We start from the raw sequence: 15,967 nt of genomic DNA on the forward strand, positions 1-15,967 counted from the left end.
TTTCGTACTTACTATTTTATTTTACTACAGGAAATAGTAAAGTTTAATATTATAAAATAATAGAAATTATATGCAATATGATATAAACCCCCCCCCCATTCAAATTCCTAGATACGCCACTGCTTATAAGTAGACTATTAATGACGTCCACGTGTTAGAGCATTATTTTTTTAGTATCGAACGGTGAAAGAGAACCACATCTCCTGATGAGAACGACCTGTCCTTCACATTGAAATAATCACAATGATACAGTATTTTTTTTTACTTATTTCCTGGACTGTTCGCATAACACCTTCCGACACGTCACCCTTTTCCTCGTGTAGGAAGTACACGTCCTGTGTCTAGCCAGGGTTATCTAACCATACACTGGTTAGAAGAGCAAGTGAACTTTCTGAACCACCTGTTACTCATAGTAGTTATAACACGTGCTTATTTATTGAAATTTTAAATTGAAAGCTAGCCTCGAAAGAGGTTTTCTACATGAGTGGTGTTGACTGTTGTGTGTGCGAAGTTAACAGATTTTATATCATCATTACCATACTGAAATGAGATATGGCTGTGTATCTGACCCAGTGGTGTACGTGGGCCTATGAAAGCCCTGGAAAAAGAATATTTTCCCCCTTCCCAACAGTTCGATTCTACTAATGTTACATAAATAAAATAATACACTAAATTATAGATAATAATAAATATTACCTTCTTCATCCCTCGGTGGGCCAGTGGTAACTTTATGAACTGTTTCCCACCCCTTTTCTCGTAATATTATGGTGTGGAGAGGGGCCTTTAGTTGTTGACTCGTGAGGGGTCTCAAAGATTGCGTAGCCGACCTTTTTTACATGTGGATCTTTCACAACACCCTTGGGTCCCAAAAATGTTAATTTTATGTATATAGTAAGTTGAGATTGGGTATCGTAAAACGGACCCCTGGGCAAAAAAACAACTTTCATATATCTCGTAAGTATATCTTTTTTTATGTGTTGGGTCAGGTTGGAACCTTGTACGTACCCCACTGATCTCAACTTTTGTGTGTTTCAAAACAACCACACATTTGGTACCAAATTTAACACAATATATTTCTCCAAAAAATATAATACACTGTTCTGACTACCCCCATCCGTGTTTTTGTTCCCCGGTGCATCAGCGATAAGTTTACAAATTTACGATATTTAAATACGGGATTCTATTCCTGCAGTGTAACTTTCCACTAAAAGCCATCAACTACAATCCACGTGTGATACATGTAAATACTAATACCCCTTTTCTTGGACAGGACGTCGTTCAATACATTTCTGACTTTAAGATTAAGTTACTTATTGAATACATTAAGGTTGAATTACTGACTACGTAGATCAAATGTCAAAATTAATAACCATGTGTGTCGGATATCATTATTAAACAACTGACTACAGAGGTAACATTTCAGTATGGAATAACTAGCTTCCTTTGTCAGATGTCACGATTAAATTACTGATTGTGCCCCCTAATGACACAGCGGTAAGTCTGAAGGCTTATAATGCTAAAAACCGGGCTTTGATACCCGTGTTGGGCACAGCAGCAGATAGCTCATTGTGTAGCTTTACCCTTAATTACAAACAAACAAACAAATTACTGATTGTACCCCTAGTTACGCAGCGGTATGTCTGAAGGCTTATAATGCTAAAAACCGGGCTTTGATACCCGTGGTGGGCACAGCAGCAGATAGCTCATTGTGTAGCTTTACCCTTAATTACAGACAAATTACTGATTGTGTAAGTCAGATATTAATATGTAATTTTTGCTATGTAGGTTTTGTTTCAAGATTAAAAGTAAAAACTGCGTTAGATTTCAGTATTAACATACTCACTTACAGATTAACTGTTTAAATGCTTCATTTCAATAATAAAAGGGAGGTTCACTTTTGTTGGATTATTTGATGTGTATAAATACATGTGAACTGTTCTGCACTAAATTTTTATGTCATATTGATTATTGGACTTGATCTGTATATTCCCTAAATGTAAATAATCAGTAGAAACTCAATAGAATCAACAGTAACTTACAGAACCCTACTTAAAGGTCAAGGTCATTTTAAAGATTAGCATACATGTGCACGTCATGGTTTTCACTGAATAACTAATTGTTTTTGTAGCGTTTATAAAATCAATATTTGAGATGGAAATTATATACCGAGTTAATCATACGCTTCATCCTATAAATCTTATTAATGGCGTGATGTTTTCGTTATGTAGATTTTCGTACAACTGTAAAAAATGTCACTGTGTCTAATATTTTTCGGGCAACGTTTATTAGCAAAGAACAACTAGTTTTAATTCCCCTCCCTTTTCACTGACAAAATGGTTCATCCCATCAGCCCATGTATAGTCCTACTGTTACTACGCCAGGCCAAGCACGCGCTAGAACTAGAATCCGTCAGGTGTAGTAAGGTTGGAAAGTGTGTTATTAGACTGCTTCGAACGCGAAATGTGCAGTGTCTTGACTAAGGCCTATTTTAGAACAAACCTTGTATCAGCATTCCATTTTCCGTCTTCACTCTCGAGATGAATAAAACTATATTTCTAAGCCAATCGGCGTAGTCGCGAAGACTTGATAGTGATATCGTGTGTGGTATTATTTTGAAGTATCGAAAATCGTACGGAATGCTAGCTTTCTGTTTTAAAGTTTAAATTGTAACCAATTTCACTTTCTTCTTATAGTTACGTGACCTGTTAGATTTTTCAAAACGGTCCTAATCATACGGTGCGGTGCGTACGACGAGTTGTTGTGTTGTAGCAGAGCGTTGTGGAATGATGGTACTGTTAAAGTTTTAACTTTCAAGTTAAATTCAGTGGAGCTTAAGTACATAATTTAAAGTAGATTGTGACACAAAATGTTCATTCCCTTTCGTCATAAAATTATAAGAAAAAGAACAGAAGTTGTCAAAAAAAGTTTGGAAAACTTTTACGTTTTCGACATTTGATAATTTTTTTTATATTTATATATATAAAAAAAAAAAAAACGAAGAACGAGGTCAACAGGAAATCGTAATCATTTGATTTAGTTAAACTGTACATCAAACTCAAAGTTGATTCTCTGAAATATGTTGTTTTGAATCATTTTCTTACCATACTGTTGAGACCAAACCTTCTGTAACCTGTGGATATTCAAAACCAATGAAGCCTATGTTCAATCAGCCACTGTCAGAGGGTCCACCTGGTGACCCTTTTTATTCTTCACCATTTTCTTCGTATTTCAGGCGACACACTCCATATTTTGGACAGCCAGATTATAGAATATATGAAATGAATAAGAGACTACAACTACGAACTGAAGTAAGTATTTTTAAAAGTTCTACACCTCACAAAACCACTAAATTATTGATTAGAATACTATTAACTATCTAATTCTGAGTAATTGCGTACGATATATATGTACCGACATCTAATGTCTAAATTGCCCAAATATTCTGTGTTAGTTTTTTTTTAAAGAGTTCCTGCAGTTAATATAGATTGAAGTATAAAATGCATTTGTAAGCAAGTGAATAACCATTGTTTGAACAAGTTAATTTACTACCAATATTATATATTAATGATAACAAGACAGCAGTGGCTCATTCTGTTGGATTTATGCTAATTATTCCTATGCTATTAGGTTAGATGTCTGTTTGAATTGTTTTTGATACTGAGGTGACTTGTTAACTGATTACTTTCAACGTAATAAATTATAGTGTTAACAATTTATGCATGTAAAGTTCCTTTATATCTGTTTCTCAATTATGATATATCTTTTTTAACTTGCTATCAGAATCACACTGTGTTTATATAAAACTTTTCATATATTATCGGTAAACCTGTTTTGTATTCAAAATATATTCTGAAGTGTTAACATTTCCTGTTTTATAATGTTCTCAATTTGAGTTTTAACGGATAAATTGTACTTCTAAACACGCCATTTACCTTAACAGTTGATCATGATAGGTATTGTAAAAGTTAATTAAAAGTTTAATTTCTGCAAGGTATCGTAAGATGCGTGCGTAAGTAGTACTGTATTTAATAACAAAGTTTATTGTTTTCTACTTTTGTTTTTAATAATAATAATAATAATTCAAAAAAAGAGCAAGGTGGCAGAAGACCCCCCCCTCAGTTCATGTGGTCAGGTCAGTCACCTCTAAATTTTGAGTCTGTATAAGTGTTCATATCCACCTGCCTATCCAATAATACTAAAAGAATGTAAACTAACACTAAATATTAGGTAATTGGGTAAACCATTCTAAACATTTATAACTAAATCAAAAATAGATATTTGTCAAGGGACAAGTTTCAACGTACTTGTAGGCTTTCAAAACTCAAGTTTATTAGCCATAATGTTCAAATTTATATTTTGAATTATTTTGTTCCACCACTGTAACAGAAAATGCAAAAGTAATGTCCAAACTTCTGACTCTTTGAACACCTTGACATGAGCCCCCCCCCCCATCTATTCTTCTGCACCAAAAGAATACAAGTTTTTAAAAATAAGTATATCCTAATAACTTGCCTAACTCAAACTAGGTACCAGCATTTAGTGCTAAGCTTGTGTTTGATTTCATTATCTGTGTAATTGATATATTCCGTATAACACTAACCTCGAGATGTTAAGAAATTGGGACTGAAGTCGTAATCGGACTATTATCCATCCTCGTTAAAATAATGCTTAACAAGCTTGTAGAAATAAGGTTTGGCTAGTCAAGGGTACTTCACACAGAAAGTTAACAATACTCTATGTTGTAACAGGAGCTGTGTGCAAAACTGAAGAAGGTACATGTAACAGGTACTGTTAATAATATAAGTGGTGAGGCTACAAAAGCAAAACTCCAGATGTGATGTTAAGCATTTCAGGTTGTTCTATTGGAGGTAGGCAGTAGTTGAGTACAGATATTGTCAACAAACTTGATGTAAGTGGATGTTCCCTGTATAGTGAGATGTACATCAGCAAAAAAAAAAAATTGTCAGTGGATGTATTCTGCTGAGCCTTGGTAATAAAACCAAAAGTTGAAATGTGTGTTCTTTTACAAGTGAATTCAATTAGAATTGTTTATCAATGATAGTGAAGCATGGCTGGGAATTGGTACAAATTTGGAGCTGTGTCTTATCCATTGGTGTATATGATGTTCACAAAATCTGTCACCCTTACTTCCTACAAGTTTAGGCAGATTTCGGATCCATTATGCCATTCTTGCAGGAATGCAACTGAATAGATGGGTATTCATTTTACAGAAACTTTGTGATCCCAAACATACAACAAATGTGGTGAAACCAGATCTTGATGGTAAAGAGGCAGATGAAACCCAATTATGGCTTGTCCAATTGACCTGAATAAGGGCACAACATGGATAGTCTTGAAACTGTATGGGCTTATGTAAAAACTAAGAGTCTAAAGGTGACCAAAGAAATTGGCTGAATTCTGTGGAGTAATACAGGACATTAGGAATAATATTCAACAATTGTACATTGATAAACTGTATGGTAACATAAAAGATGTAATGCTCTGTGTACAGCAAAGGGCTTGCATACAAAATAGTAGCATTGCACAACTTGTTTACTTCTGTTTGTATTTTCAATAATAATAATAATGGTACAAAATGTTATTTATTTGCCATTACTCATTGTTTGTGACTTTTGAATGTGTCCTGTTCTAACACAATTACACATTTCTGAAACCCAGGAGAACTGGAAGACATTTCCAGTAGGGGTTACCTATATCTCCGGTAAACATGATGATCACAAGAGTAGTTTTGTTGTAACAGTTACTAGTTTCTGAAACTCAGGAAAATTGGAAATCATTCCAAATAGGCTTACCTATATATCTGGTAACCTGCTGCTAATACCGTTTGAGAACTTGTATGTTGTTGTTGGGTTTGGAAACTGTTGGGCAAGTAATTGTGTAATATTGAAACAATAGTTATATCATCTGTTATGAAATTTATATTTCTAAGTTGTGTCAGTCCTTGAAGACTCGTGTTAAAGTCTACTTAAGAACACTTTCATTGCAAGTGTATCTAGGAAAGGGTAAAGGATTTTTTTTTTCTTGATACTTTTAATGAATGAATATTTATTAGAATATTCAAAACTGACATGCTTATACCTCTGGTATTTCTACCTGTATTGGGGATGTTTAAGTACTACAGAATAACTTGAATCGGGTGGTTATTTTTGGACAGATATTTGGCAAATGGTCTTTAGCTGTATTAAGTGCAAAAATAGATGGAACCCACTTGGTGACATGTTTTAAGACGAGGACTTTGACATAGTACACGAATCACTCAAACCATTGAGACATCACTCTGTTTCTAGCAGTAAAATTAATAAAATTTTAGGAAGTATTTATAGACAAAACAGATTATCATCTCCCTAATAGAACTGGTTAGTTAGGGTACACTTTCAATACTTTGTAAATTTTGACCTCCTTATCAAAGAAAGGATATTGACTAAGTTGAAATAGTTCAGGGGAAGGCTATTAGGATGATTCCAGTGATTGAAGGGTTATCTCATAGGGATAGGATGAGATCTCTTGATCCCCCCCCTGAAAAAGAAGGTTAAGAGGTGATCTTATTGAAGTTTGCAAGAATATATGGGGATAAATAGATAAAACTCACTGATTTCTTTATACTCTGAATGCAATAGGATACAAATTTAAGATTTTGAAAAGATGCAATCTTCAGTTGATTTTTTTTTCTCGCTCTCTCTCTAATGTAGTGAGTGATTTATGGAATAAATTACCATCGGATGTAATGGAGGTTATCATTTTACAGGTTTAAGTAGGAAATCTGATTTCTTGAAAAATGAAGGGTGGGTTTAAATTATTATTATTCTCAGGGGGTGGGTGTGCAAGAACAATCTTAAAAGATCAAATGGTCTATTGTTTTCTGGATGTTGTGCTGTGATCTTTCTCGCATCTTATTAGTGCTTTCAGAGCTCGTTGATTAGTGGAACTTACTTATCAAAACTTGTGGTTCTAATGATCAAAAATAGTTGTAATTGGAAATATTATAAAATCTGCATTATGGTCAGTACAAGTTTTTATGACTACATTTTTCTAGTTAGTTTGGTAAATGATATTAATTATGTTTAGTGTTCTTTTTTTTTCTCATCTTTCTATATTGCTTGTGTTGTTCAGAAATTAATGGCATTTAAAAAAATGGATTAAATACAATAATTTTACTTTTTAATAAAAACGTGATTAGTCCCTTACTAACTCTAGATTTGATAGTTAGTTTATAACTACCAAATCAATAACAGTGCTTAAACTGACACCAGTATACTACTACATAACACACAAAAAAATCCCAAACAGTGAGTAGCCTGAGACAACCCTTAAAAAGAAAGTTTTACCAACGAGTCTAGAAAGATTTTTTTTTTTATTGTTCCAGTATTTTATTTTGATGTAGTTCAGAAGTGAGCAGTCATTTATGTGCTTGTTTATTTATTAACTTTTTTTTTTTTTTATGAATCAGTTGACCTTTGCATCATTTTATACAAGCTTCAGTTTATTTTAACAGGATAGTGACAATCTGTGGTGGGATACGTTTGCCACAGAATTCTTTGAAGATGATGCAACGCTAACACTGACTTTCTGTTTGGAAGATGGACCAAAGCGGTACAGTAAGTTGAATCCAATTCATGTAATGTACCATGTTGTATAAGGTTTCCAAGATGTATGCAAAGCAGAACTTTGAAGTATGGTTTCCGTATTAACACGCAAAATCTTCCTGTAGTGTGTAGATGCTGAATGAAGTGTTTTACATTAATTCTGGTAGGGATAATTACACAAATACTCTGTTTTGTAGAAGAGAACATTTCATAAAGTGATAGTAAGACCAGTATAATCATCTAACATAAAATGATTTTAAGTAAATTAATGTTTTTTGTTGTTTTGTTTTTTTTAAGAGCAACCAAGTGAGAAGATAGAATGAAAAAATAAATAGAATTGTATGAATCTACCATATGACACTGTGCCTTATTAACAAAATCACCATGTTTCACATGTGAAACTTCCTTGTTCTATATGGTGTTTAAAAAAAAAATGTACTCCTTCTCTTCAGCCAATTGTAGGATGTTCTATCTAAATATTCATTTTGTGAAATAAAAAATCTTGCTCTGTTTTTCCAGCAATAGGCCGTACTCTCATTCCTCGCTACTTCAGAAGTATATTTGAAGGTGGAGTAACAGACTTGTACTTTCATCTGAAGCATCCCAAGGAATCCTTCCACAACACAACCATCTCTCTAGACTGTGATCAGTGCTTTATGATCACCCATCATGGGAAGCCTGTGTATAATAAAGTAAGTGTAAGGTCAACCATCTGATGAAACTCAAATCCAAAAAAAAGCAAGTGTTAGTGGGCTATCACATGAAGCTCGTTTACAGTAATGCAAGCTTTGGGTGGGCTATCGTGCAAGTTTAAGGAATAATAATAATAACACATTTTTGATCAGCTAACGTTAAAAACAAATAAAACTGTATTTAGTAAAATAACTGTCATCCATCACCAAAAAAAAAAACAAGTACTAGATTTACTATCATAGATAACTTGTGTTCAATTAAGTAGTACATTGATTTAATGATTAATTAAAACTTTTTGCACTTACACTTGCAGACATATGCATAATTATATTTTGATTAGAAGATTCCCAAAAGAAAACCTAAAAAAAAACAAGAGCCACTTCAATGATTAACTTGGTAGAACTTTCAATGACTTTCATAAATACTTATGAAATTGTTTACCCTAATATATTAATTATTTGTTATTTACTAAAATCCCAGTCCAATTTGGTGTCCAAAAGAGTTTGTGTAGTAACAGTGTAACATCATATTGTCAATTATGAAATGTATGGTGTGATAATTTTTAACTTTTGCTCATACAGTCTTAAAGACTAAAATTTTTTAATTGGAACTAAATTAATAAGTTTTTCATCATGGCAATGACTTTCCTAAAAGTTAGGCTAAGCTGTGATCCTTTGATTTTGTATTAGTAGGAAAAACCCCACTAGTTTATTGGTTACGTTGGTAAAGGTTTAGTCAAGAACAATAATATTTCTGCTATGTGTTCCAATTCAATTTCTTTAACGTATCACCATTCCTCAGTTAAAATATTAATTTTTAGGTGTTGATTCTGCCATATGTTAGTTTGAATTAGTTTTATCACCAATAAACTTTTAGATGCTGAGGTATTAACATGATGGATGTTTGTCTACTTTAGTTCTTAACTTGTCATAGTCTTGCATGGTGGCTGTAGGTTTTTAATAACTTCAGAAGTTACATTTTAAGCATGAAGTAACAGACTTGATAATTTAAAATATATTTCTGTAAAATTGAATCAGCAAATGTAAATAATGACAATTATTCACATGACATCCAATCAGTTAGTACACTCATGATGTTAGTATGTAATATATATTATATTCTTCCCATATACATATCTTTATATCCACCTGCCTGTAACTTCATACAGTAAAATCTCATGCACCATAAACAAACTTTATTCCAGCAATGTGGTGCTTACATGATTTAAAGAAATCAAGCAAGATAAATACAAAAAAATAAATAACAAAATTGGGAATTTAAAAACCTGCAAATAGGTATCATAAAGGGTAAGGAAAACAAGGCTGGAGATATTGTACACATCATCTATTCAAACTACAAACCCCAGTTTTGGCTCTATGCTGTTACCTATAATTACATTTGGTGGAGTCAAAATAGGAATTTGTAGTTTGAGTAGATAATGTCTACAATGTATCCCGTCTCATTTGCTTCTCTTTATGCTTAACTTTGGGCAAAGGATTGCTTGATAACATAGATAACATTATACATTGTAATGATGATAAATATGGCTAGTAATTAGCTGATACGGTTCATGATGAATTACTGTAACTATTGACTATTTGATCGACTTAGTTTGAGATGTCAAATGTTAAGCAGCAGCTGGAGATTGTCATGGAGATTTGTTTATAAATATAATGAGCATTTATAGTTTGTGTAACTAAATTTTCTTTATAAAATATATAGTAACGGGTAAATATATGCCTAGGCTAAGACACAACCCCAATTTGGTTCATATAAAATTTTACCAGTAGAAAAGCAGCTTTTTTAAATAAAACATATATGCCTAAAACATCACTTTAAATAAACCTTCGTTTCTTTTAAAGTAATTATTCTACAAATGTGTGTAATAAAATACTTGATATTATGTGTATTGATGTTTATTTACTCTTTCACTTTATACATAATATAAGGGTTGGCTCCCTAAAGACACCAATTGTATAGTGTACAAAGCATTGAGTATCTACATGTTACAATCACCTAATGTTCATCTATTAATGGTTGATAATTCCTGTTTCACCCTGTACTTAAGATTTATAAAGGAATACTAGATATTTGTAAGAAAGCTAACTTTAAAGGGTAATTATAACCTCATTTACACTAACTTGTGTAAAATATATAAGAAACAAATAAAAACTTTTTATGTTCCTCTACGACCTTTGCAGTACCTCATTTAGTATTCTACAAAAGGTTTGGGTGCAATATACCAAGCTTTTTTTTGTTGTAGGTTGGCAAGAGAATTATAAACGGGCCGTTTTGAGCAGATTTTCTATTCCTTGTAAGTCTAACATACAGGCTTTTTTTTGTGTGCATTTTTGTATGTGTACAGCCTTGGCAATCAATAATAAAGGTTTTAAAGTGTTGTTTGAACTGAGTCTTTACTGTTTAAAGTGCTTATTGCTCTAACATTCTATTAGGGTTTTGTGCAATTTCTTGCAATCCCTGTTACAAACTACTATTGTGGTTCATGATAAGAACCAGATTGCTCTGCCAGATGATATGCTGGCAAACAAAATGTATGCTTTTACAGTATTGTGACTGTTTTTTTGTCTTTGTTTTCATGAAGTTCTTATCGCTAGGTTACAGAGCATATTTTAATGTTTTATTGGTAAATTTAACAATTCTTTAAGAATGAAGTAAAATGTGTTTGTGAAAATTTAATCTTGGTCTGTGATTTATGAAATTGAACTTTACTAGGTTTTTCTTGTAATTAGTAAATTGTTATATAATTTTTTTTTCCCCATAATTACTTACAATTTAGTTTAAAACATACTTTGTTATTTAAAAAAAAAAAACAATTTGGGTATTCAAATGTTTAATTAATTTCAATAATTAATATAATTTATATATTAGATACAGTGAATAGAACCAAACCAGCAGCTTGTGTTTGTTCTTGTGTGACAAAGTATTAACATTTATTTGATTCAGAATAATACTCCTTTAAAAAAAAATTCTGTTGGTTAACATCTAAGAAAACTAATACTGTCACATGCATGAATATATAGCAGTAATTGGTTATCTTAAGTGGTTTTGTAAGTAAAGTAAAAAAAAACTATGTATGTAAAGCTTTAATATACATAGTTTGATCTTGGCTATTTTTATTTAATAAACTTAATTTTTTACTGCAGTTTTGGTTTTGTATACCTCTTAACATTTTCCTACTAAACAATTTAAGGTACTCTAGAAATGCGTAAATATTTGGATTTTGTTTTTCAGGGTCTAGTTGGTGGCCAGTACCCTAACGATCCCATGAAAGAACAGTATGCTAAAGATAATGCTATTGTGGTAAGTATATTCAGTGAATAACTTTGTATTCATCCATTTACGTATAAGAAAGTTCCAGAAACTGGTATACCTGATTTGATTATATTTGTACCATATGTTTATTATGTATAGTTTTGTTAATGTCAAATTTTATTCTTTGTTTTTTTGCCTCTAGATTCTTCAGCTTAGCCATTGTAAAGAGCCATTGGCCACAAAAGATTTAAATAGATCTGTGATTTAAAAATCAATAAACAAGTAAATAAACTAGAATTAAGTTTCTTCCATTCTGTTTGCTAAGCCTAATGACAGTTCCTTGTGAGGAATGATTTCCATTTCTAGAATATTAGTGTAGTGATTAACTTTTTTTTTTAAATTTTATTTATTAATTTTAGCAAGTTTCTCAAGCTTCGGTCTTTTTCAACTTTCATTAAGTAGAAATCCTGCGTCATAGGATAAATGAAGTTCTATTTGTTGCTTGTGTACAATAAGAAACGTAGATGTTGTCATATAGAATTATTAAAAGATGGCAAAAAGTACCAATTGGAGTGGTAGAGAAAGTGTTAATACACTTTTATCTGTTTGTTTGGTTCTTTTATTTGCAGGAAAATAAAATAAAATTACTAATGTTATTACAGTGGTTTTGGTTTGGGAAACTCCAGTAGCTCAGAATTACTGTTGAACTGAAAATTATACCAGTGTAATTTTATCTATCAATATCAACAAAACACTCACTGTATTGAATTTCTGCTGAAATTGCCTCTCGTGTTTCTCAATAGGACGTTAATATTAAAATACAAAGAGTAAACACAGTAAAACAGTGCCAGAATATCTGGTGTTGGAAATTTTTCAGCATTGATATTTATTTTGATGAATTAAATAAAAAAAATTATGTCAAACGTTTATCTGGAGCACAGAAATACGGAGCTTTCTGTCATAATAACATTTGTCAAGAAAGTTTCCAATTTTGTAGCCATAAGTAAAGTTTCCTGTACAAACTTTGTTCAGTGTCTATATTTATATAATTTTACCCTGCTATGACAGGTTTGTACAGAAGGAAGATTGATTCTGGAATTTACTTTTGATGACCTGATGAGGATAAAGTCGTGGCATTTTGCGACCCGAGCACACAGAGAACTGGTCCCACGTAGCGTTGTTGCCTTGCAGGTAAGAAAACGACTGGTTATGTAATGTTCTTGCTATTTGGGTAAGAAAATAACAATTTCTGTGTAGTATTGTTGCTGTGCTAGTGAGAAAAAGTTGGATCAATTTGGTATTGTGGCTGTGCCGGTGAGAAAAAGTTGAATCAATTTGGTATTGTTGCTGTGCTGGTGAGAAAAAGTTGAATCAATTTGGTATTGTTGCTGTGCTGGTGAGAAAAAGTTAGATTTCCCAGCTTCCTCATATCTAATCATAAACACCTTGGGTGAAAAAAAAAAAAGGTGCAGCCAGAAAAAGGATTGAGCATGCGACTTAAAAGAATGAAATCAAAATTGGTGGCTAAACTGGTAGCTACACTTGTAGCATTGATAATAATTTGATGGAAAATATTCCTTCATTAGTTAGCCAGGCCACATTTTTTGTTCAACTTGGGGCATGATTATGGGTAAAACAAAATGTGCAGCCTAGCTAACTAATGAATGAATATTTGCTGCAAAATTCTTTTCGATGGTACAAGTGTAGCTACCAGTTTGGCTGCCAATTTTAATTTCATTCATTAAGTTGCATGCTTTTGATTAGATATTGTGAGTCTTTGTCAATACAAACCACAGTGGCATTTGATAGTGACCAACATTAGCTTTAGGATCGCAACTTTATTCAAAACAGAACTAACCAGATTCTTTGAAATATATGGTGGTAGTTTTTCTTCACTAAAACTGTTAATAATTTCCCTTTACATTAATGCCATGGAAACAGTTTCTTGTCATCACCCGCATGCGTTCGGTACAGCTGTATCAAGCATCATTATTTATGCTAATTGCTTAAGCTAGTATCATATGATACTAACATACTTTAATTAGGAGTAATTAATCAAATTTAGAAAATTATTACTTGAAAGTTAGCAGTGAATATTAACCATCCACCCATATGGTTCTTTTGAAAACTTGAACTAGAAACTGCTAATCTAGTTTGCTTGACCTAACCAATAGTTGAGTATCTATCTGCATGTGCTTTAACTCTACAGTTTTGCTGCTCTAAATTGGCTGTTCTTTAACCCAAAGGTGTGCCCAAAACATTGTTAAAACTGAGCAGTTTTTGTTGAATAATTTTGCACGTATGGCTTATATTTAGACCAAATTTGACACTTAATTGTAGGTTGTAAAGATCTATCGGTGAACCAAATTTGAAAAAATCCATGAAATTCAAGTATGTTTGTTTTTCAATCAAATAAAGTTTCTGTACTTTCAGTGTGGGGAAAGAAAAAGAGGCGGAGGAGAGAAACACAATCAAAATTGGAGATTTTATATCTTGTATTTCTTAATGGATTGCCTTGAAATTTGTTATGTGAAGTAAGGGTCCAGTAGAGCACATCCACTGAATATATGTGATAGTTTGGATTACCACTATCTGAGCTACAGAAAATCGGTTAAACTATCACTCCTGTTAATAGTGTGTCCTGCAGATTGTTTTGGTCGTACAACAAACTAACGTGTGTCTGGTTACTTGTCATGTATGCAATGGCTATGTTAAACTATCACTCCTGTTAATAGTGTGTCCTGCAGATTGTTTTGGTCGTACAACAAACTAACGTGTGTCTGGTTACTTGTCATGTATGCAATGGCTATGTTAAACTATCACTCCTGTTAATAGTGTGTCCTGCAGATTGTTTTGGTCGTACAACAAACTAACGTGTGTCTGGTTACTTGTCATGTATGCAATGGCTATATTCTCGGCAATGTTTCTTCTATCAGCCAATAATTGGATACTACAATTACGAGGTTTATTCACTCTTGTAAAATTACATCAGCAACCATGTTTTTTGTTGGTGATTTTCTTGAATTCTGTGAAAGATGTTAGGGAATTCTTAAGAGTGTAAAGAAAAACTCTAAATACAACATGGAAACATGTAAATAATGATATTAAATTATTTAGAATATGGAAATATGAAGTTCATATGTACATATATTTACAAAGTGTATTTGTTATTGCAAGTAGTGTGTACGTAATATTAATGATTTATTTTCAACTATATATTACTCTTTTTAAACTTGAACTTTTCCTGTCACTGGGGATGGGTACTTTTACTTATTATTGATAAAGTGTGAGTAACTGAAGATTTCTGTTGCTGAAAACATAACTTTAGACTTGGTTCTTCAACTATTTTGATCTTAATAACATATCGTTTGTTTTCACTTCTTCATTGTCACATGATCTAGTATTTCTTTGTCTCTCCTTGTTTTTCTTTCTCTTCAAACATTGGTATTGAAACATTTGTGTACTATGCAGTAATTACTACAATATTGTCTATTAATTTGTGAATAAACTTTGCAACATGTTTATAGAACGGGTGTAGTAAGCAAATTTTTTTGTTGTTGTTACCAGATTCTGATCAGAGTATCTGAACAAAAGACTTGGTTAAATTTTTTGGTCAATAATAATTTGTGCAGTAATGTGATTACACAAATAGGGTATATTAATATTGACAACAATGAAAGAGAGTGTGTTATACAAACTGTTGGCTGTAATTATTATAAACAACTGTGGGTAATAGTAGTGTTTTACTTCTGCCAAAAAAAATAGTTTTGGTTTGTTATATATGTTTTCAGACTCAGCAACAAGATCCATCTATAATAGAACAATTGTCGAAAAACATCACTAGACAAGGGTTAACAAACTCAACCCTAAACTACCTGAGGGTGAGTTGAATATTATTGTTTCTTTATCAAAAATGCTTCTCTTCCCCCCCTTCCACCCACTTTAACAACAAGAGTCGCTGTTGTGTGAATTTTATACAAAATTTCATTAACTACCTTAAGTAGTTATGTACAAGTGACATCAAACATGATAAAACTAGTAAATACATAACTCAAAAATACAAATGGTGTGATAATCTTTCATTATTAACACGTGTTTCAATACATATATACAAAACATACCACAAGATGTAGAGATAATGGCAATAAAATCAAAATATTTTTGATTTACTACATGTTTATCTTGAGTAAATTTATTCTATTTAACACTTGAGTAGCCAACCAGTTGTCCTAGTCAATAGTTAGTGATAGCCTTGGTAGCTTTACAATAATAAAGACTGGGCAAGCAAGTTTAGAGGTGTTTTAAATTTAATTCAAACCACCAACACACTTTAATTTAGAACTTCCCCCCCCCCCCCTACTTACTGTAGCTTTACTATTAACAACAAAAAAACTAAA

General features: G+C 32.2%; 1 protein-coding gene across 3 annotated transcripts in view; it reads left to right on the forward strand.

The window, feature by feature from the left end:
• The window catches only part of LOC106460028 (LIM domain-binding protein 2-like), an 80,118-nt gene that overhangs the window by 52,139 nt on the left and 12,012 nt on the right, over nucleotides 1–15,967 (forward strand). For all 3 annotated transcript variants that reach the window (XM_022386622.1, XM_013919712.2, XM_022386623.1), the window contains exons 3-8: nucleotides 3,233–3,308; nucleotides 7,514–7,616; nucleotides 8,124–8,296; nucleotides 11,550–11,618; nucleotides 12,639–12,761; nucleotides 15,362–15,451. In XM_022386622.1, coding sequence (XP_022242330.1) covers nucleotides 3,233–3,308; nucleotides 7,514–7,616; nucleotides 8,124–8,296; nucleotides 11,550–11,618; nucleotides 12,639–12,761; nucleotides 15,362–15,451 — 634 coding nt within the window. The remainder of the gene's footprint in view (nucleotides 1–3,232; nucleotides 3,309–7,513; nucleotides 7,617–8,123; nucleotides 8,297–11,549; nucleotides 11,619–12,638; nucleotides 12,762–15,361; nucleotides 15,452–15,967) is intronic.

Source organism: Limulus polyphemus, unplaced genomic scaffold (genome assembly GCF_000517525.1).
Source record: "Limulus polyphemus unplaced genomic scaffold, Limulus_polyphemus-2.1.2 Scaffold695, whole genome shotgun sequence".
In the NCBI taxonomy this organism is placed as follows: Eukaryota; Metazoa; Arthropoda; class Merostomata; order Xiphosura; family Limulidae; genus Limulus; species Limulus polyphemus.